Source organism: Ochotona curzoniae, unplaced genomic scaffold, assembly GCF_017591425.1.
Source record: "Ochotona curzoniae isolate NIBS_2020 unplaced genomic scaffold, NIBS_Ocur_1.0 contig_4838, whole genome shotgun sequence".
Taxonomy (NCBI): Eukaryota; Metazoa; Chordata; class Mammalia; order Lagomorpha; family Ochotonidae; genus Ochotona; species Ochotona curzoniae.
Window position 1 is genome coordinate 1,312,142 of NW_024466399.1, and position 23,353 is coordinate 1,335,494.

General features: G+C 41.5%; 1 protein-coding gene across 5 annotated transcripts in view; it reads right to left on the reverse strand.

The window, feature by feature from the left end:
* Positions 1 to 23,353, reverse strand: part of XPO4 (exportin 4) — a 96,312-nt gene that overhangs the window by 14,758 nt on the left and 58,201 nt on the right. For 4 of the 5 annotated variants that reach the window (XM_040988365.1, XM_040988361.1, XM_040988360.1 and 1 more), the window contains 7 exons: positions 18,840 to 18,952; positions 14,646 to 14,803; positions 14,216 to 14,390; positions 2,343 to 2,519; positions 1,643 to 1,785; positions 997 to 1,142; positions 38 to 215 (listed from right to left, as the gene is read on the reverse strand). In XM_040988365.1, coding sequence (XP_040844299.1) covers positions 38 to 215; positions 997 to 1,142; positions 1,643 to 1,785; positions 2,343 to 2,519; positions 14,216 to 14,390; positions 14,646 to 14,803; positions 18,840 to 18,952 — 1,090 coding nt within the window. The remainder of the gene's footprint in view (positions 1 to 37; positions 216 to 996; positions 1,143 to 1,642; positions 1,786 to 2,342; positions 2,520 to 14,215; positions 14,391 to 14,645; positions 14,804 to 18,839; positions 18,953 to 23,353) is intronic. The other variant, XM_040988363.1, reaches the window with a different exon arrangement.

Genomic DNA, 23,353 nt, shown 5'->3' on the forward strand with positions numbered 1-23,353 from the left:
ATAAATTACAAGAGCACAGCTATAGAGTTCATATTACCTAATCACAGAATCTGTTCTGTTGTACCCTGGGATGGAAGAAGCCTTTTCTCCTGGAGATCCCAAAATTTGAAGTGTTGTATTAATGTCAACTTCAGATGAATGCTTAATGGAATATTCCATTATTTCTGGAGGTATTAGCGGAGTCTCTCCCTGAGTATCATCAGCTAAGAGGTAGCCTTCAGTTTAAAAAAAATTAAAAATGAACACTTAACAAATCTACATTTATCAAAAAGCACTACAAATGTTTTCAGTTTTTATTTGATTTACATACATCATATAAATTGATGTAAAAGTATATTTCAAATTGATGAGAAGAAACTCTCTTTCTCAGATAATAAACCCTCAAAAATATAGAGGACAAAGAACAATGTTTTATTCACCAATTTTATAATTCAGAGTGACATGTAGGCTTTTTATGCTACTACCCTTTAATGATATTTTTCAGTTATATATTATGAACCATCAAAAGGATTTATTATCTACATCAGAATGGGATATTGAAGAATACCTTTTCAAAAGCCAAGATTGTTCTCAGAACACTTGAAATACAGAAACACCAACAGCACGATGGCTAAGGAAGAAGACCTTCAAAGTCAGACTGCCTAGATTTGCATTGTGACTCTAAAAATTAATAGCAGTGTGACCATAGGCTAATTTCTTATACTCTGAAAGTCTAAGCTTCTTTATCCATAGATGGGGACATTAATGTTGATAGCAATAATAAAAATACCTAACGGTGCCACCTCAGTGGGCATGAGATCCGTGTAAAACATTTGGTGTGCGGTAGGCACTGGCTACGCCTTAGCCAGTGTCTTCTGTAGATTTGTGACAAGCAACAGCCACATGGGATTTCATTCAATACTCTGTATGAGCTATTGTTTTTAGAATATGAAGCTTACTTTAAATCCTGAGCTGCTCAACTGGCAATTCCATTCTAAAAAGAAACAACCAACCAACCTGTAACTAAAATAAGCCAGTGAATATCTTCATAGAGATCATCAAGCATTTTGTTGTCAATAGTGCTTGAACCAGGTGAAGCAAGCAGTTGTTGCTGATGTCGTTGTAACTGACCATGGAGCCTTGTTACTCTTTCTTCCAATAAACTAAGAGGGAAAAGACAGTATCTTCATCAAGTTCAACAAGCAAAGACCTAAGACAACTTAGAATCTTCATATATTAGATGGCATAAATTAAGAGATGTTAACATGAAAAACAGACACACAAAAATAGAGCGCACAATCATTTTCATAGCATTATAGGAACCATGATGTACTGCTCATGACATAAAATGAAAACACTGCTTTACAAACAATCAAGGTTTTACAACAGGCAATTGAAAACTGGTTAATCCAAATTTTGTATTGATATGGGTCAAATCATTGCTCATACCATGTTTTCCATAATCTCTCTGCCATCTATGCTGTAGTGCCTGGGCTCCAAATGTATAAGCCAAAGAATGCAACCATGAGTGTGTTTCTGTCCATTTGGTCCAGTGTGCTGGGATACGGGCTAGGGGTGCTTAAAGTCTCTGAACACGTGAAGTGCTCTCCCAGGAATTTTGAATGGAGTATGGCTCCATGGGGTTTCTTTGGACTGTGTGTACCTTGTCAGAAGAGGTATACAGTGTTCTGCAGCAATCCTTCCTAGCATTCCTACACTGGCCAGTTGATCAGAAAACTGGTCTCGATCATCCTCTTGAAGTTCACTTATTTCTTCTTCCTCACGAGAGGCCACACCATTGGCAGTCTGGCACGGACAAAAGAAATACACAGTGAGGAATGCTACCTTTTCGAATCAAGAATACTGGTGGCACTATAAAATCACCGGCGCCACCAAAAAGGCAGGCTCAACAGAGGCGGTCTCAGAGTGCTGCTGTATTCCTCTCCACCATGCCGACACTTACTCAGAGAGGGACACAGGCAGAGCTCTCTCCCCTCCGTGCATCCCAGCTAAGAAAGATAACACCGCTAACCGCACACCCACGATCCACCTCCCACAACTGCAGAATGTGACTTCTGGCACTGCAAAGATCTAACAGCAAGATCCCAGAGCCTCTGGAAACAGGAAGTCATTCCTATTGTCTGACAACCAAAAACAGAGAGGGCAGCTGAACATCGGCAGGGAGGCAACCCTAAGCAACATCCCACATTACAAGGACTCATTAGGCAACAAGGACTACTCCTGCGAGCAGCAAAGCTACTGAGAAAGCTTATCCTAATTTTTGGTATTATATAATGCATGATGTCATAAAATAGAGCCTGTGATAAAAAAGATTTTTAATTGCCATCTGGCTTACAACTTACCAAATTCCTTGTGCCATCTGGAGCAGCTAGGTGGCACTGAATATAAGAATTGAAAACTTGAACTGCATGTTGGGTAAAAAAACCTTTATGGAAATGCTTGTCATCTTGGACCAAAGTTAACCAGGACTCCAGCAACTTATCATACGCTTCCATGTATACCATGTCATCTTTATCAAGCTAAAAGACAAAAACATTTATGAAAAAACGCCCGGAAAAAACAGAATGGGTATTACAAGTAAAACATGAGCCAAGAATCCAGAAGTTGTGCACATGAAGTTTTATGAAATTTTTCTTTAACAAAGGTTACTAGTTATCGTTAATTTTTACAAATGCATTTATTTTTCATGATGCGACCTTAGCCGACGAGGATGCTTGCCCATGTGGACCACTGACTAGGGTGGGAAGGGTCGAGGACTAGGGGAAAGTGGGTGAGAGCATTATTTCCAATTTCCCTTTTGTTCTTCCTGTGTCCGGGGAAGGCAGAGGGCAGAACCCGCGCCCAGCATTCCAACCACATCAGTCCCTGGGGATGGGGGACAACCACCAATGTTATCCCAGGGTCCCCGTTGTGGAGCATGCTCTGGGGGCACTACTCAAGTGGTTTCAACAGTTCTGCAATGCTGTTGATTTCATTTGCTCCAAGGATGAGGAAATCCTTCCAAAGCTCATTTTTCCATTAACAGGTTACTAATCATCATTTTTAGAAATCAAGCTCTTTGCAATCTTTCTTGAAAGGGCACAGACAACGTGGAATTCCTATTTACTTAGAAGATTAGTTGCTCAACACTTTGTGGAACATGGATTTTTCAAATATAGTAAAATCAGCATTATTCTAGACTCAGAAAACTGCCAGCATTATTCTAGACCCAGACAACTGTGATTCCTGCAAAATTCCTTTTATAATAAAAAAGTAGAATTTCATATAAAAGTATTAAATGTCTCCAAAAATTTTAATAATCACAGACTCAATTCATCACATTAGAAAGATATCAAGAGCTTTGTGAATGAGGAGGTGGATGCCCTCCTCCCTCCTTTTATTGCCATCAGTCCACTCTTCTTACAAAGGAAACATGGAGAACTCGGCCAAAGGAACAAGCAGACCGGAAGACAGCAGGTGGCCGAGTCTATCACTAGTCTCTCCATGCAAACTCTACGTGGCGTTCCATGAACAAGGTCGTACATAAACAGACACACCTCAGCACTGTCTTCACGAAATTACATAGCTATTCTTACCTTTCTTATTTCCTCTCTTATTCAACAACAGCTATTGTTCCCGAATTAAAGTTTCACACTAAAACTAAGTAACTGAGAGAGAATGTTTATAATCAAGCTATCTTTTCTTTTTTATTTGCAAAGTCAGATACACAGAGAGGAGGAGAGACAGAGAGGAAGGTCCTCTGTCCGATGACTCACTCCCCAAGTGACCACAATGACTGATCTGCGCTAATCTGAAGCCAGGAGCCAGGAACCTCCTCCAGGCCTCCCACACGGATGCAGGGTTCCCAAGGCTTTGGGCCATCCTCGACTGCTTTCCCAGGCCACAAGCAGGGAGCTGGATGGGAAGTGGAGCTGCCGGGATTAGAACCGGCGCCCATATGGGATCCTGGGCGTGCAAGGCGAGGACTTTAGTTGCTAGGCCACCTTGCTGGGACTATAATCAAGCTCTCTGACAGAGCCATTTGTGGTTCCAAATCTCCCTGAACTAAACTAACATTCTGCTGAAAGATCACTCCAGTTTAAAAACCTACAAAAGCCAGGAGGCAGGATGGCTTGGTACATTTACCCAACAGAAGGAGTGCCAGTGGCGCCAGAGCAGACACCTCAGGTCACGAGGAACCCGGGGCAAGGGTGGAGAACAGGCGCAGCATTGTAGCACAGTGGACTAAGATATTATTTATAACCCCCAGCATCCCATGCAGGAACACCAATCCCATCACTGGCTGCTCCACTTCTGATCTAGCAGGGGAAGGCAGCCCGCCACAACACTTCAGCAATGCATTGAAAGTGGTGACACAGCACAATTAAACTGGACTCAGTGCAGAAATGAGAGGGAATTTCTGGTAGCTTTAATATTAGAAAAACCTTCTAATATTAATTATTAGATTAGAATCTCCCAATAAAAATTAGAAATAGCTTACTATATTAGCCGATGATAGAAGCCAAGTGCTTAATAACTATCATCGCTCATTTTTTTAAAATTTGATAATAAAAATGTTCCCTCCTTTTGACATTTTATGTGGGGAACTTTAGAGCTTCTTCCCATCTATTCATTAAATCTATAGTAGGTTTTTGGGAACTAGGGTCACTCTTTGTTTAATAACACTAGAAATTCACTCCTTTGTCCCAGGTTCAATCTGATGCCCAGTTTTTAGATTTTTTCTCAACTCTTTTCACTAACTATTCTGTGTTCACACTGAGAGCATTTTGCTGCTGTTACTGTTTTAGCTTGCACATATGAAAGAGAATACGTGAGGCATCTGTTTTGCTGTGTCTTCCTTATTTCACTTAACATGAAGTCTGTGCTTCAGGTCCACTCATCTTGCTGTCAATGACAGGATTTTAGTGTTTTATGACTAATATTCCATTGTTCCATATCCACTCATCTGATGGACACTTTGGTTGATTCTTTGTCTTTGCTACTACGAATGGTGCTGCAGCAGACATGGAAGAGCTGTTCAATATAATGATTTCATGTCTTGTGGGTTGATATAAAGAACTGAGATTACTGGGTCATACGATAGCAAGTTCCAGTTTTTAAAGGAATTTCCAAATTATCTTTCATTGTGGCTACAATCATTTACATTTCTACTGATAGAATATGTTTTCCTCTATTTCCACATTGTTACCAGCATTTGGTTCTGTGTCTGAGAACAGTTATTTTAAAACGGAGGGGGGTGTGGGAATTCATTGTGGCTTTTTTTTAAAGATTTATTCGCACTTCCTATTTTTTTGTATCTCTCCCAATAAGTTCCTGTGACTCATTAACTGATCACCCACTAGAGATGGATTGTTTGTAAACATTTGAGACTGTAAATGTCCATTTCAACACGGTTTTGCTACATACCATGAGTAATGAAAGTCTAGTTTTTGATTGTAATTCCTTCAGCGTGACAAGCATCTATTCCTATAAAGTTTTCAATTTTTGTTTTCACCACACTTGTGATGCATTTTTATTTTTGTAGCATGTTTGTTAACTTCGTATTATTTTTCACCCTGTTGTGGACTGTGCTCACTGGTTCTGTATTTTAGGTTCTGTATTAGTGTAGCGGGGACTGATATGTTCAAGATATGGAGACAAAGTGCTGAATGTCTCTATGCATATAGACCAAAGATGGACTCCCAGTGAAAGAACTGAATACAACAGTCAGAGGATAGATTCCCTGACGATGCCCATGCCTACATTGCCGGGAAACACTTCAACAACACCATGATGGACTTGTGACTTCATGAAGGACATCCATTGTAAACCTAGAGGGGAAATCAATGGGGGTGTAGGAACCTTGGGGAAAGGCCCATGCAACCCCAAAGCCTATGGAACTATGTCATAAAACAAAATATTTTAAAATGGAAAAAACAAAAACCTGGAACCGATGTTTATTTGTCTCTTATTTTTTTTTTATCATTTGGGGGGTGGAAAAGACTGATGCTTATTCAATCATCTGGCCCAGAGTTTAAATGGCCACACCCCTCATCGGAGTGCCTGGGTTCAAGTCCCAGCTCTGCTCCTGACTCTTCTGGTGAATGCATGCCCTAGGAATTAGACACAGACAGGAGCCTAAGATTCACTTTCTGGAGCCTGGCCTAGTCCCAGCTCTTGTAGGCATTTGGCAAGTGAATCAGCAAATCAGGGATCTCTCTTTCTCTCTTTGCCTTCCAAATAAACAAATATACAGAACTTTTGAACACCTATTAGAATTCTGAGCATAGTAACTCAACAACTCACTGAAGACAACCATTCAATGATAAACCAGAAGGAGTCTTCTATTAGCACTTCCAGTTAACACTGCACAAAAACAAAGTAATGTGTTGCACAGTAAGAGAAAAAAATTGTAAAGACTGAAAAGTAAAACTGTCATTTTTCACAGATATTATTCTCCACAGAAAACTAGACTCTGAAGATCAGAACCAATAAAAATGTCAAAGGTCTGGTAAATTTCAGCTCAATGTATGAGTATCAACTGTATTTCTCCATATCCGCAGCAATCTGAAAATGAGGCTTAAAAATGTTGAACTTATAGGAGCCAGCAACACAATGTGGTGGGCTGTTCCTCCGCCTATGGTGCCGGCATCCCACAGAGGTGCCGGTTTGAGTCCCAGGTGCTCCACTACCCATCCAGCTCCCTGCTCTGGCCTGAGAAGGCAGTGGAGGTCGGCCCAAGGCCTTGGGTACCCACAGGGAAGACCCAGAAGAAGCTCCTAGCTCCAGGCTTCAGATGGGCAGGAATGAGCCAGTGGAAGGAGGATCTCTCTCCCCTGCCCTGCTCTGCGTGTAGCTCTGCCTTTTGAATAAAAAGAAATAAATCTTGAAAACAAAACCTTACTGACTCCCAATGAAATATTTAAACATACCTTTAAGGTGCAACACTAGATCTTCTATCTTTGCCTAAACCTATACCATGTTATGATTCATTCAAACAGCAGAAAATTAAACCTAGAACTGTTTCTACAAGGCTAAAAGACACTCAGCACCACTAGCACCTCAGTAAGCAATGGAGACCGTACTTTACACTTGCCAGCTTGGCTCAAGTGCTGGGGGAGACCACGGGTCAGTGTCGCAGACACCAAGTTCCCTGGTCCAACCGCTTCAACAACTAACTTGACATTGTCTCGTAAAAGTATTTACATCTTATGATCCCCAAATCTCATTACTTAGAAAATCTGTGGACTAGGAAACCTATGAAAGGTTGTTTACTGTAATGGCAAAAGAAATATTCACTTTCAAGACAGAAAAATAAATTGTGCTACAGATATACGACATACAGGATTACATATATAATTTACATGTTTAAAACAAGAGAATGATACATTTCAGGACAATGGTCATCCTCTGTGGGGCAGGAAGCGGAAGCAGTACAGTGATGGAGCCAGAGGGACCAGTAACTAGCCAGGGACTGGTTCCGCCCTTCACGTGGGCCGCAGCTTCCCATACAATTGTTTTAGGATGTTTCAGAACAACACACACCACAGATTGCCTCTGGGAGGGCAAAGCAGACTGTACGGACAGTGATCACACAGCACTGCCATGCCCAAGCCCAGAGCTCAACTTGAGCTTGGCTGCAGAAGGCAGTTTTATTCCTTCAAGAACTTATTAAATGCTCAGAGCTAAGCACTAACACGCAGATGAATAAAAACATCTGTGGCATGCTCACACACTTCACAAAGCAAGTGCTTTGCAGGCATCATCTGTTAAGTCTTAACAATTTATCTTGCCAAAATAAACAGACTTAGGGCATGTATCCTAAGGGGAACTTAGGAATAGCACCTTCTGTTTCAAAAAGAAAAAGCTGGACATTTTCTACAATTTATCTTTGTTGTTTTTAAGGATTTGCTTATCTCTATAGGATGATAATTTAAAGATTCATTTACAGAAAAGTATAAACAATAAGTCAAAGTTTTGTTTGCCATTCTGTGATTGAAAGGGCTTTAACAATACCTCCTATAGAGCCAGTGAGAGTCATATTTCACTGGATGGGGAGTTAAAACCAAGACTGAACTTCTAAAATGCTATCTCAATCCCTTCGACACTAACACAAGCAGCTCCTCAGGCAAAGTGAGAGACATTCGCTTGATGACAATTGGCAACTGAATCTTTTGATCTAATCACAGAGAACGGAGGGCGAAGCTGTGTTCTTCCCTAATCCCTTGGCCCTGCTCCACGCCACGCTGGCCCAAGCCCAGCAGACGAGCTCACAGCACGCACAGCCGCGACTCAGGCACGCTAGACACAACGCGCTCACGCCCTGGCCTTCACCAGGCTTTCTGCCAGAGAGGCTTTGGAGAGGGGCTCAGGGCTTACAAAACCACTTGACCCCACTTTACTCCATTTGGAAACCCAGGGCGGGGAACGTAACCAACAGATATCAGCGCTTCTCTGTTAGTGCCCATAATCAACCTGGAAGCATACGGAGCCGTGAGTTAGCAGTTCATCAGTCACAGAAAGAGAAAATGTGCTTTCAAAGTTTTAGCAATTAGATTGAATATACAATTTGAAGACAGCTAATTACAATTAACTACAATTCTAAGTAGTTAATTTTATTTATGAAAATGCTGTGGGATGAGGCCTTGGAAAGAAAACTTTTAGTCCATAAATCTCCCCCACATCTTCTTGACATGAAACCAAGAGAATAAGATCAAATATCACTTCATGGTGATTTTAACTATCTGAAATTCCAGAAAAAAAAAAAGTGGGAAGTGAAAAGATTAGGGGTTGGGAGGAGGAGAGAAGCAGCCAGCAGAGCACAGTGCATTCGGAGGGCAGTGAAGGTGCTGCGCCTGAGGCTACAAAGGCAGACCCACAGCATCCAACCTTCGCCCAAACTCGGGGGACACACACCAAGAAGGCACGCTCACGAAGTGGACTGGTGAGGATGAGCCCACAGGCCTGGGCATCCCCAGTGACATGTCACTGCTCCTTGCGGCACCGACGCCACACGGGGCTCACTGGGAATGAATCTGCTGGTGTTGGGGGGCGGCTACAGGAACGCTTTACCATCAGTCTTTGCTATGAACCTAGAATTGCTCTGAAACAAAGCACTTATATTTGCTATAGCTATCCGTACATCAGATACTGTGAAAATACACAGAATAAACCTCACAACAAGGTGCTGTGATATTACCAAGGTTGTGACTCCACTGCCAACAAGTCCACATCTGCTCTTACCAACCGTGATTCTAAACTGACTACCAGTTCTTTGCTACAACCCATTTCATTACAATGTCTGTTTTCTCCTCAGTGAAAAATAAATAACCAAGCCATGACAGCTGTAACTTTTTACTATGAAACTGGAAAGATCTCGCTGATCAGCAACATTATCTTCATATATAAGCATGAGTTATTTAAGAAATGCTTATACTGCAGTATTGAAATAAAACAGGAATACACAATATACAATAATTTTTAGACATATACAATATATATATACACAATGATTTTTGTAAAAAGCTCTATTTCCCAACAGTAACCTCTTCAGAAGCTTCTTCATTTGAACAGGTCATTTCAGGTTTCAGCCAGAGGCTGCTATTACTTCGTCAAAAAGTTCAAGGGGATGGAATGAAAAGAGGTAAGTTTGTTGGGGTACAATTCATGCATGGCCTTGTTCGGGTACAACTCATGCATGGCCGTTACACTTTCTCCCCCAAGAATTTAAAGGGAAAAGCCCCAGCAGTATACTATTTTATGATCTTCACAGAGAGTACATAATTGTTCTTGATTATTCTTTATATTTTTATACCATATAAAATTCATACTTAAAACACTTCATGCACTCTCCATTTTAAAATATTTGAAGGTCCTTGAAGCCCAAATGCAAAGGAAGTGAATTCATTTTTCAGTTATTCTAACTTTTCCTACCTAGTTCTAAAGCAGATAATTATTTTCAAGGGCCCGGCACGGTGGCCTAGCGGCTAAAGTCCTTGCCAGGATCCAATATCAGTGCCAGTTCTAATCTCCCAGCTCCACTTCCCTTCCAGCTCCCTGCTTGTGGTCCTGGAAAGTAGTCAAGGATGGCCCAAAGCCTTGGGACCCTGAACCCGTGTGGGAGACCTGGAGGAGGTTCTTGGCTCCTGGCTTCGGATCGGCATAGCATCAGCCATTGCGGTCACTTGGGGTAGTAAGTCATCGGATGAAAGATCTTCCTCTCTGTCTCTCCTCCTCTCTGTATATCTGACTTTGTACTAATTAAAAAAAAAAAAATCTTTAAGAAAAAGCAGCAGATAGTTATTCTCGAAGTACCCATTTTTACGGCTTCTGAAATGTCCCAAGAGAAGCTGATTTAGTACACAAGTGTTGCAGCTGTTACAAAATTCCTACAGATGATCCTTTACGTAGCAAAAGTTCAAACTGCAATTGAGTTTTTAAATGTTGCACTCCCAGATTAACAAACATCCTTCCTTTTGCAAATGTGTATGAATTTGCAAATTCTCCATGCAAAGAAATACATATGCATTAGACATCATGCTTGGCCTAAGTGGGTGTTCAACAGATATTTATGGAATTGAATTACGTAAAACTTAACATGGGTTTTGCATTAAGATTGGTGCAGCAGATTTCAACAGTCAAGTCGATGCACAGCCAAATCCTGAAACACAGGACTTGTTTCACACTCTGTAAAAGTTTGATGAATTATTGTTGAGTTTATTAAGGATGAATTATTATTGACAAGTTTATTGCTAAGTGGTAGAGCACTTCTTTTTTTTTAAGATTTATTTTTATTATTTTTTTATTGGAAAGGCGGATATACAGAGAGGAGAGACAGAGAGGAAGATCTTCCATCTGATGATTCACTCCCCAAGTGAGCACAACAGCTGATGCTATGCCGATCCGAAGCCAGGAGCCTCTTCCGGGTCTCCCACGCGGGTACAGGGTCCCAAAGCTTTGGGCTATCCTCAACTGCTTTCCCAGGCCACAGGCAGGGAGCTGGAAGGGAAGCGGGGCTGCCGGGATTAGAACCGGCGCCCATATGGGATCCCGGGCGTGCAAGGTGAGGACCTTAATCACTGCGCCACTGTGCTGGGCCCGAGCACTTCTTTAATCATATTCAATTAAATAGTAACTACTTATTTTTTTTTAACAAATATTGGTGAACTTAAAGCTATATTCTTATGTTATTGTATTATCATTAATGTGCAAGGTTTTTTCTTGGATTTCCTAAGCTGTGCCTGCTCGTGAGAAGGGGCTTCGGCAGGTTGCCTTGCTAGGCTGCCCTGCTGTCCCCCAGCGATCAGAGTCACTGCTCAGGGAGGTTCAGGAATTGTCAAATGACTCATCCTGTGTGAGTGAAGGTGCAAGCTGACACCACCATTCCAGGGAGTAAATATTGTTTTCCAACTTGTCACTGAGACAACTCCAATTTGAGCCATGACCTTCTCAATCTATACTAACCTATAAGTTACTATCCACGTATTCCTTTGCACCAAATCTCTCCACAAAGTAATCACAAAGACAGAGAAACGAGATTTTGAAGCAAGATGCTGATCTTAAACGCCTTCCACTGCGTTACACTCTGAAGAGCAATGCTGTCCAGCGTCTTCTTTGCCACCCATCCTACCAGGCTGAGATCACGCTCCAGATGTATTAGAATAAAACGCCAAGTTCTTACTCCACAGTGGTATCTATTACCAAACCCCCTTGCCCACAGGCACACCCCCAAACAACCACGGCAGCCTGGGCAACTGCTGGATTCTCTTGACTCGGCATGCAACATGGCTTCTTCCTGACGGCCCTGCTTGTGGGCCAAACTCAGAATCTTCTGACAAAAGAAAATAAGAACTAGGCTCCAGTGCAGCGCTCAAGTCACACCCTCCTCAAATCCCATCAAGTTCAAACGGGTAAACTAGCATTAGACAGGTCCAAAAGAGTAGATAGGTAAATATGGAAAATTAACATTTGGATCTTTACAATATGGCTTCATATCTACAATCAGTCTCAAAACTTTCATCCAGCAACAGATAGGAATTCGAATTTTATTTTGTAATGAAAAAGGACTCCCGGTTTTAGGAAGCCCGAGTGACACCAAGAGTTCTGACGGCGACACAGTAACTTCATGGGAACAGAGCATGTTTTTGGTAGCTGTAGCCTGGCAGCCATTGCTGCTGAGCCTCAGCGGTAAACACTACCACTGTCAAGGCCACAGCCATGGACCAAGGACACACCCCTGAGATGTCAGGGTCAGAATTCTTCCCCACAACCCCGTTTCCTTCCTTTCTTTTGCTATAGCTGTAGAATCACAATCAAATACATGAATATAAAATGATTCTTTCTAAAACAAGAGATAATCGAAACGCATTCGTAAAACAAATAATTTTGAAAGGAATACGGTAGGTGTATATGCAGAACGTGTGTTCCTATGGAGAAGAGCAACTTCTCCAACAGAAAACATTTCACAAAATTGAAATTATACAAATTATTTTTTAAAATTGAGATGGTAAAAAAATACCCGTTTATATAAAACCAATCTCAACCACCAGCCATATACGTAAGGCAGCCCATTCATGGCAGGTTGTCAATAAATGGCATGATTCATACTCATTTTTCATGCTATTATTCAATATTTGATTGTGTACAGCCATATAGTTCATCTGTGCCATGAAACACCAGAAGGAATGATTATTCCTCACAATGAGGAAACGTGCACAAAAAAGGTCAAACAAGAAGATTTGGGCTCTCGGCTCTGTCCCCAGAAGACCGGGTTATTTGACTGGATCGCTTCAGTTTCACTCACCCCGCTTTCCAGGACTAACAAGCCTGAGGGACATCTTCCCCTCGGCTCTTTTCAATAGGTGATTATTTCTAAAAAACAGAACTGTTGAATGCCATTAAACATGTCGATAAGAAATAATTTTCACAAGCCCCACCTTTATTAAATGAAACCTGTTAGGTACTTGATGACGACCACACGCTCTTCTTGTGAAATAAACCCAATATACACCTACTTCTCTGAAAATGTACCGCGGCCTTCTCTATTCCAATACTGTTATGTCAAATCTGGACAGAAAACATTCAAGTATTCAATCTCCTGGCCAAAATAAACCCTGAGCTTAAAGTGTGCAAGCCAAGGATGGCATGTATCTCTTAGCAATTCTTAAAAACATTTAGGAACACTTACCACACAATTAAGAACTAAAAGGTAGCCGGGTTTCTAAGTATGTGATCCATACGCTCTGTAATCCACCTGGCTTAGACGGGACGAGCGAGCACAAGGACGCCCCGTCCAACCAGGCCTGCTTGCTCCAGAGTCCCGGCCAAGGGCAGGGGTAGAGCAGGCTGCACTGCTGGGCTTCTCATGCTGAGAACATAACAACTCCCTGAGAAATTCAAATACTGTGTCTCTAACCTTCTATTCCTCTACCTGCCTAACCATGTTCCTTCCCGCGGATCTCGAACGTGCCCAATTACATACACATAACCATCCCCGAGTCTGTTGTCTCAGACTCGGAATCCACATCCACACGGCCAGACGGGAGCCCAACACTCCGAATCCCAGCGGGAAATTCCAACAGATGCCTTCAAACATCCTTCAGAAAGCCAAGTACGCTTTGACTCACAGCAAAAACTCAGTCTCGACACTTTAGTAACGACTTTGTTACAAATACTCATTTAAAAATTTGTACCAAAAAACATGTTTTGATATAATTATAAGTTAATTTCAATGTAAATTAAACTTCACTAAAACATACTATTGAATATTACTGAAAAATTAAAGATCAATGACAATCAAATTTTACTTATATAATCTCCAAATAAATATAAAAATTTAAATCCCATTCATATTTACATTAATCATAACCACATCACTAAATTAGCAGCACTTTGTAAAACTTCACCAAAGCCTCCACTGTTAAAATGTGGTCTTGTTGTTTCTAATGGAAGTATTTTATTTCACTTCCTTCATGCAGGGACAAAAATCATTTCAGAATTAAAAATCTGTAAAGCCAGCAAACTTCATCTACTACACTTAATTTTAATGCATGAATTCTTTAAAGTCCTGTTTCCAAATATATATTGCCAAACACCTGGCACATGGAGGACAAAAACCTGATTTTAATAATAGCCAGCACTGGCTAAACACTATTACTTTGCACCGAGAGATGGTTCAGAGGCACAACACATTTCCCCAGGAAACGCAGACGGCAATTCTTTTCGGATAACCACTCACCACTTCTTCCAAAGCAGCACTTCGCCCGAAAGAACAGGTGAGGTGTGTGAGGCAGTTAACAAAGGAGGAGAAAAGTTCACTGGGAATGGCAGTCAAGACATTGCGAGGGAACACCGTGATCAGGTTGCTGATAATGCTGGAGATCCCCACAGCTTCGGAATCTTCGATTTCAATTCTACGAATCAAGTCGTGAGTCGTAAGCGGGAGGAAGAGGAAAGTTACAACGGTTCATCTTCAGCATGCAACTAGCACCTAGTCTGTTTTGAAGAGTTACGTATCTGTGTATTATTCTCCAATTACCCATAAAAGCTTTACTGCAAAATATTAACAAAGGGGGTGTGTGAGGGGAGTGGCGCTAATCTCTTTTTCCTCCACTGTCAGACACAAACACAAAATGGAGATTTCCTTTCAGAAAGGCCGGGGTACCTACCCATTGATAGTATTCAGTAATCCCTCAATGAAGTGGGCTAGGTAATCAACTTGTGATCCTTCATCAGGGAAGATGGGTCCATGCAGAGAAGCTAACTGGGCAAGGCACTGGAGGGAATCTTGTGCCATGTCTGAATCTTCTCGGATTTTTCGATGGACCTGTTGGAAAAGAATTGCTAATCCGTAAAAGCAAACTCTTCTTTTGTAAGGGTCACATGTCTACAATGTCGAGTAAGGTAATAGGAGAAAAAAATTCACTGAAGCTGGTTATTTCTAGAAAACGAATTAGGAATTAAACCCAACTTCAGAAGTGTCCCTCGGTCTACTTTGTCACAGGCCGTGATGGTAAACACACTGATTGATTTGCTTCCACTGGGGGGTTTACCTGCATTTTGAAAACTGAACTGTTTCCAGGATGTTAGGAGAAAGAGAGAAACAGATGCCAGTCGGCCAGTCGGACACACTGCTTCTTCTAAAAACAGCAACGATGACAGTCATCTGTATTATGCTAACTATGCCTAGCTCCGGCTTCCTGCTAAAGTTAGCAGACAAGTTCAATTGAAAAGTATACAGACGCTGCTTCTGCACAAGTAAACAGTTGTCACTTACAAAACACAGTGCCTCGCTCCATCTCCGACGTGCACCCACTCAACCAGCACAGAAGCATATTCTAGAACTCTGGGATGACATAAAATGGCTTGGGAGTCTCATTTTTTCCTACTGTTTTTATCATTGCAATTCATACTCATTTTTTTTAAAACCTAAGCTATACTTCAATCCATTTAAAAACTTACTGATTTTATTTCAATGATGCAATGCTAATGTGAAACATCTGGTACACAGTGCTCTAAATAACGTACTCCCTAAACATCGGCCCATAATGTTACAGCGTCATCAACGCTCAGGCTCAAAAGTTCTACTCGGTGACCCGACCTATTTACACTAACACAGGAAAACTTACTGAAAAAACTATAATAGTGCTTTTAACCTTATTATATGATTAATTTGATGATTTTTTTTTTCTTTCTCCAAGGTCTTAACTATTCCAGCCCTTCACTTTCCCACACAAAACTCTAAATAATGCACCACCTGGAACATTTATTCTCTATTTGATTCAGTTATGTTCAGTCTGACTTTGAAAGCCACTGGCATCTATTAAGGCCAGAAGATCTTTTACTGACTGACTCCATCAGTCTTTTACTTCTTGAGATTCTAGTGAACCCAAAATGCCATAACAGCTTTAAAAATTACAAAGATATTGGATCTACAGAGATGCTTAAAATGTGTTTTTTTTTGGGGGGGGGGGCGGTGTCTAGAACAGGAATTACCAAACCATGGCCATAGGACACTTTTTACATGGTATATGAGTCAAAGAAATAATAATGACTTTTTTCATTTATATACAGTTGAGAAAAATCAAGGCTTCTATGTAACTTGTTATGCAAAATGGACTTTTATAAAGCATTAGTAATACAGCAAAAGCAATACTTAAGTTTCACTGGAACACCAGCCATACTTCCTTCTTTTTCGTTCACAGCAGCTTCTGAGCTTCAACGCAATGTCAAACACAACCAACCAACCGATCTGCAAATGGTCTACTATCTGTCCTACACAGGACAAGTTCAGCAATGTTTGGGGCAGAAAACAAATGTTTTTCAAACGATTCCAATAAACTTTAAGTTCCAGTTAGTAAACTCAAAGTAGGATTCACAAGCTGGTAAATGCACATAACCTCATTTGTGAACTTTTCAACACAAAATCTCATTCTTACAAGTTCTTTGGAAACCATGAATAAACTGGTGATTACACCATGCATTTACTGAAACTGCCAATGTGATAGAGCAAAAATCAACAAATGTCTTGGAGCCTGTATGCCTTGTTCCAGCTTAACTGATGGTTTCTGAAACATGAACCACATCACACATACTAAATGTTTAAATTTTATAGAATATAAACTCCTGCCATTCTTCCAATGCCAGTATTATAGGGATTCTCTCCCAGTATCTGGAATATACTTCAATAAAAATGGAATTACACAATCAACAACTAAATTTGCCACCTGTCCAAGGGCCAGAGGCAGGAGAATAAAGGAATGTGAAGTACGGCAGGACAGTCCCTGAGGTCAATGGCAAACCTTCTCCAAGGCAGGGGATACAGGAGGGCAGAGCTGGTAAAAGAATGAATTCTGCTGGAACATTTGAAATCTCAGATGTCGGTGGGCCATGCAAATCAAGACACCCAGTAAGCACTGGGAGTTAAAGCTCTGGGACTTGGGAGCAGCCTGTGCTGAACGCAGATTCAGGAGGCATGGGGGACATGGGGCCCGAGGAAGAGGCAGCCCGGGAAAGGGCGTCCTGCCAGCCAAGTGAGCAGGAACGCAAATATTTATGTGAGCAGCCCAAAGGGAGCACAGTGAGATAGGGAAGAATCTGTAAAAGGGGGGAAAAAAAAAAGGCTTATAAAAGAAAAGAAAAATGGAGAAACTGGTAAATCTCCGAAGGGAAGAATGCTATAAAAAAAAAAAAATCCCAAATTTCAGATATGACCAGTATTTAAAAGTAAAACTCTGGGCATCTGTATATTTGATATATTATCTCGTCAAATCTGGCACAAGAATAATCTCCAGAGGAAAATTAGTTTAAGTCAGGCAATGAATTCAAATAATTGAAAGTAAAGTTAATTACAAAGTAACCAGCTCAACCCATTAAAACTGTTCAAATGCCAAGGGGAAAAGGGTTAACTTTCCAGCTCCAGTTTCTGGCCAGCGGCAGCCCGCAGCTGACAGGAGCAGCTGTCTGCTTTCTCTAGACAGCTGTTCCACACTGCTGGGGCTGTTTTCACGACTGCCAGCAAGTTTTCACCTTTGCAGAAACTGCGGGAGCAGGATCTACTTTCAGTCAAATGAACTATACAAAGGATTGAGCTTGGATTCATATCAAAACAATTCCTGCTACATGAGGCAGGCAACAGAATTTTCTAACTGTTAAAATCATCACTTTGATCATGACAATGCTTTTGTCCTAATTTCTGATTCATAATCGTCTGCTCCAAGACGATTAAAATTCAGTTGAAACATTTCTATAGAAAATACCTCTTCTGTACATACCCATGGGTAACTGTGAATTGTTTACCATAAAATTTCAATATTTTAAATGACTACATGAAAAAGGCAGCTGTAAGGTTTATGCATAATATTTTTAAAGCAAACAAACAGCTAAGAAAATATAATTAGTGGCTGAGATTAAGCAAAATAGCTTTGTGGGTTTTTTTTTCTTTTTAATTAGACTTATTTGGATTTTTATTCAAATCATTGCATATGACATGTGCCTTCACTCTATAACTGAAAATTAGTATCACACACACACTCTCTCTCTCTCTCTCTCTCCCTCTCTTCTCCAGCTTTTGGAAGTTCTACTGGAGAAATCCACTGGCACCTGTGGGAACTTCTGACTTGTTAGGATGAACCTAATCAAGCTGCGACGCAGTGACGTGGGCCTAACCCAAGGCTGTCGCTCCTGATCAGCATGCGGGAAGCAGTTCTCCCAGTGTGGTCCAGGGAGCTCCAGCAGCTCCCTGTCCTTTGTTTTCGAGGGCAAAACCATCTTCACAGCACTAGGAAGACACCGCCTACCTATTCTATGTCTACTGACACATGCACACAGTGGAGATTCCCTGAGGCCGCTTGAGATGCAATAGTGCATCCAATCCAAAGCAGAAGTGGCAGGATAATCTGCCTGCCATCTGTAATAAGCCCGATATGCAAAATGTACAATAATTGTCATTTTTGTCACTAAATTACTATGCTTTCAAAAATACAATTACACATGCATTAAAATGCCATTTAACATCTACTGCTTTTTTTTTTTACTGTGATATTTTAACAAATCAGTCATTTTTAAAAGAATGGTCCCTGGTTTGAATTTCAGGAGGATAGATCTTAAAGGCAATGAACATAAACAGAAGCTTTTGGGATCTTCAGTAATTCTGGGAAAGTGAAGAGGACAGGGGATTAAAGGTGGAGAATTCCTACTCATAATTACATCGAATCTTTCGGTTTCATAAGGAGATCGAACTTTTACAATTGAGCAAGAACCTCTGCACATCACTTCTGTTTGAGCCAACAAGTTCGACGAGAAGAAAAGGCTGCAGGAACAGCCCGCTGGGTGTTCTCTCTGCGGTCTGCGGGCAGACTTACTGTGAAGAAAAGCTCCATGACCCTGCTGTCCAGCAGCGTCTCCCGCCACGACTCCGTTGGCTTCAACAGCACATTTTGTGAGGATTCAAACATAGCTATATAATGTCTGCCCAGTTATCTGGTGTCAAGGTCAACAACAGTGGCATTCCTACTTTGTCTAAAGTGTAAGTACACCCTAAATATAACAGGAGCCATCCAGAAAGAACGCAGTGGAAACAGTGCAAGCCTCTTCACATATGCTACATAATTCACGCATGAAGCTAAGGAATAACAGGAATAGGTCCTATTAAAAAAAAAAAACCAAGCATGCTTCAGGAATGCAAGATAATAATTCATTATAACTAAATGTCATGCTGCAGGGATAAATGATTTTTAGTAATTAGAGTGCTAACAGTGGCAAAACAGTAACTGCAAAATAGATGCAAAAATATGTAAGCAGCACGAATTCCTTCAAGTTGGTCCACCAGCACAACATGTGAAAAACACACAATAAATGATGTGAGACTCAGACAGTCCACCTGGAGAAACAAACCATTTCAAAAGAAATATATTAGAGAAGACAAAGGAAGGTAATCGCATGGTCCTGAAGGACAAACCCTAGAGTCTACAGAATCCAAATACCAGGCTCAAGCAGTTAACAGGAAACTTAGATGCTCATTTTAAAAAACCTCCCAGCAAACACGATTTTCCGGTGTTCAGAATATGAGCAAATTTCCAATACAACGCTGTTTCTTTTTACCATAAATTAGGTGTTAATGCTGTTTGGGGACAATGATGTAAGCTACGTCCCTTCCACGGCTAAAGGCACGCTCAGGTAAAAGACCTCAAACCTGGCAACATATACAATAACGAGAGTTATTAACTGTTATGGTAATAATAGTGATTCAAAATGACAACCTGGGAGCATTCAGATATAAAAGCAAAAATGCTATGCTTTCCTTAAACCCCCAATCACTAATTTTACAGAGAAAAAGTGAGGCTGTGACAAGGCTTTGGAAACTGTTTCCTACAAAGATTACTGCTTCCCCTTTTAAAATAATAAGACAGTATCTTGCTTCTGAACACTGCACGTTCTCGCAAGAAGGCAGGCCACTGCAGCTTGAGAGAAGTTAGTTACAAATCGTCAACTTCCAATCAGGTTCATCTGAACTTCATTTCTCTCTTCCTCTATCTGCCCCCTTGTGGAGGTGCAGGGAAAGGGCCGAAATAAAAGGAAAGACATTATCAATTTGGGGGGGGGCGGAAAGAAGTCAAAGGACTTAGTGTCTTTTGACAGAGCAAACTGAAACGCTAACGGATGAGATGTCTCTACCTTGCAGGGTGACAGTGCCTGCGGGCTGGGCTGGCTGTAAGCCGCCTGCCCCAGCAGCATCTCCGCCCGGCTCTGTGCTTGCCACTTTTCACACGGGACAGGAGGCTACTAACGATATCAACCACTTGAGCAGGGTAATCGATTTTTTGCCCCGCATAAAGATGAAAAAATATGGGCCCAGAGTCTAAGCCTCTGCTGGCAGCGTCTGCGTCCCAAACAGGTACTAGTTCGAGTCCCGTGGCCAGTCCACTTTCCCCAGAACAAGCTCCCTGCTAAGGTTCTGGGAAAGCAGAAGCAAATGGCCCATGGATGTGAGCCCCTGCACCCACGTGGGAGACCCAGAAGGAGCTCCAGGCTCCTTGGCTTTGGATCGGCTCAGCTCCAGTCATTGCAGACATTGTGGGGGAGTGAATAAGCAGAGGGAAAACTCAGTCTCTCATCCCTGTAACTTTGCCTTACAAAGAAAAATCAATAACTAAATCTAAAAGAAAAAAAAAAAAGGAAAAACATTCCATATACCCTTTTTCAATTTTATTGCCCTCAATTTTCAAAGTAAATTTTATGTAATACAAAGGTTTTTTTGGTATTGTAAGTAGTTCATGTTATTAACAGGGCCCAAAGCGGTAGCCTTGCATGCACTGGGGTCCCACGAGTGCCAGTTTGTGTCCCAGTTGTTCCACTTCCCATCCAGCTCCCTGCCTGTGGCCTGGGAAAGCAGTCGAGGACGGCCCAAAGCCTTGGGACCCTGCACCCGTGTGGGAGACCCAGAAGAAGTTCCAGGCTCCTGGCTTTGGAACTGCTCACCTCCGGCCATTGCGGTCACTTGGGGAGGGTCGGAAGACCTTTCTCTTTGTCTCTCCTCCTCTCTGTATATCCAACTTTCCAATAAAAATCATTAAATCTTTAAAAACAATTATTAACAGCTATATTGCATACTGTACTGAATAAAAATAGGCAATTTATGAATATTTAATTCCTTTGTTCTAGGATTTGCAATCTGATAAAATGGAATTAATTCTTTTTTGAATATCCAAATCTAATAACATGCGTTTGTAGATGTTAATAAGCATCTGCAACCAGGAATAAATCATCAGGTCATTTTAAAATTAATCATGTTTTGAGAAAAATAAGCAGTTCATATCAGGATAATAAAATGGTTGGCTTCCAAGCAGGACATGTGTCACATCACATGGCAGACACCCTCCTCCCTTGGGGTAAAATGGCAGGTGCTTCAGATACGACGTCTGCGAGAAAGGAAAGAGCTAGAACCGCGCGAGACCCCAGGTGAGTCAGCGCACAGGAAGACCGGCAGGGCAAGGGTGCCGTCGCCTTAGCAGACACCGGGGGGCCGCGCCACAGTGCCGCCTTCATTCTTGGCTCTGGCTGCTGAATCAAGCCGATACCGACACGGGGAAGCAGCAGGGACGGCTCAGGCAACTGCGCACCTATTAAACGTGTGGAAAAATCTAGACTGAGTTTTGGGATCCAGCCTGGGCTTGGGGTCCCGGCTCTGCGCCAGCTCATCCTGAACGAGGGCAAGCAACCTGCGGCGGTGACTCAGCAGCTGGGCACTTGTAAGCTTCTATCTAGAACTACAGAGGTGGCAGAGGCACAGACACTAATGCGGGTGGATTTTTCTAACTCGGAAATTTGGAAAAGCTTTTATTCCAGGCGCATAAGGCTGATGAGCATTCCAACGACGCCTGCCACTTACGACACAGCAAGCAGCGTAGCTAGGCTCCCAGTAAGTGGGAGGTCATAGGTCAAGGATCAATACATATTACAAAAGAAACTAAAACCAAACCTAGGCTCATGGGGGCAGTAATCTACCATGTTACTGCGCGTGTGTGTGTGTGTGTGTGTGTGTGTAACACACCTGTTATTTGTAAAGACCAATGCGTGGGTTTGATAGTGCGGGTCGCAGAGATAAAATGCAATGAACTGCACAGCTCACTTACACATTAAGTTCAAAATCCTCAAACCTCATTTTTAAGGATCCTGAATTTGGTCTTTCCTAAGCACACGGTCCTTAGTGCCACAATATGTGTGGCCAAATTTCCTTTAAAAACCGGATAAGCAGATGCTGTTACAACCTGAATATCTTACATATCACCGGCAGCACAGAAAGATTTGTGAGTTTACTAGCAAATACTTCTCACAGAATACTTTCCCCATTAACTATTTTAAAGTTCCATGTGAGTCTTATTTTCCGACTTCAAAGCTGGAAGGAATTTTAACCTCTGGCAGGCTGTCTGCCTCCCATGCAGGAGGAGTACTTTGTAAGCACCCCGTGTAATGGCTGCACTTGTTTTTTACTGAAAAGTTCTACACTATGCATGTAACTATCTTCTTTGTCGTCAGCCGGACACTTTCACTTTTACGTAACAAAAACGCATCATTTTTTCTGACAAAACTATAATCACAAACAACATCTCATCCTATTTTAGCGGACTAATTATCCTCCAAAGTATTAAACATGACAACAAGAAGAATAGCCTCATAATGAACAAAAGTTTAAGAAAAAAGAGGGAAAGATTTTCATTCAGGCAACAGGCTGAGAATGGTGAACGCTCAGATTCTCGTGCTCTGTGGGCGAGGCACGCCAGTGGCCACGCAGGTGCTAGCACCGCAACTGCGCAGCTCCACGGCTCATTCCTCAGTTTCCTAAAAACCGGCCAGGAAGCACAATGGTGGGCTGCATACAGATCTAGAACATTCATCTTACATTCAAAATACCGTAAAAAAGGTAAATTATTCAACTGTAAATTTCTTATTCCCAAATGACTTCCTTTTTCTATACTGGTGAGAAATTTAAAACTGCTATTGCCACCTCAGACAACTATTCAATTAAAAACAGTTTAAAAACCCAACAAAAGCACAATCACCAGAATCGAGCAATTCTCTTAAAAAGTAAGTTACAAGTACACAATCTTTATTACGTGAGACAGACAAGACAGAACTGACTGGCATGAGTTATAGAGCTGTCATTTAGTCCAAGTCCAAACATAATTTAGGAATTTTCTTGGGCTATGGCTCTATACATTTTTCTAAAACAAATACTGAACTTACGCCATTTTTATTTTTTTATCAGAATAATCTACTTGTAACCCAACAAATTACAATCTCACCAATTAGTCAGGAAAATAGGGCTGCTGGCAGTCTTCTAAGAACCGTGCATTTTTCAAGAAAAATTCGTCAGCCA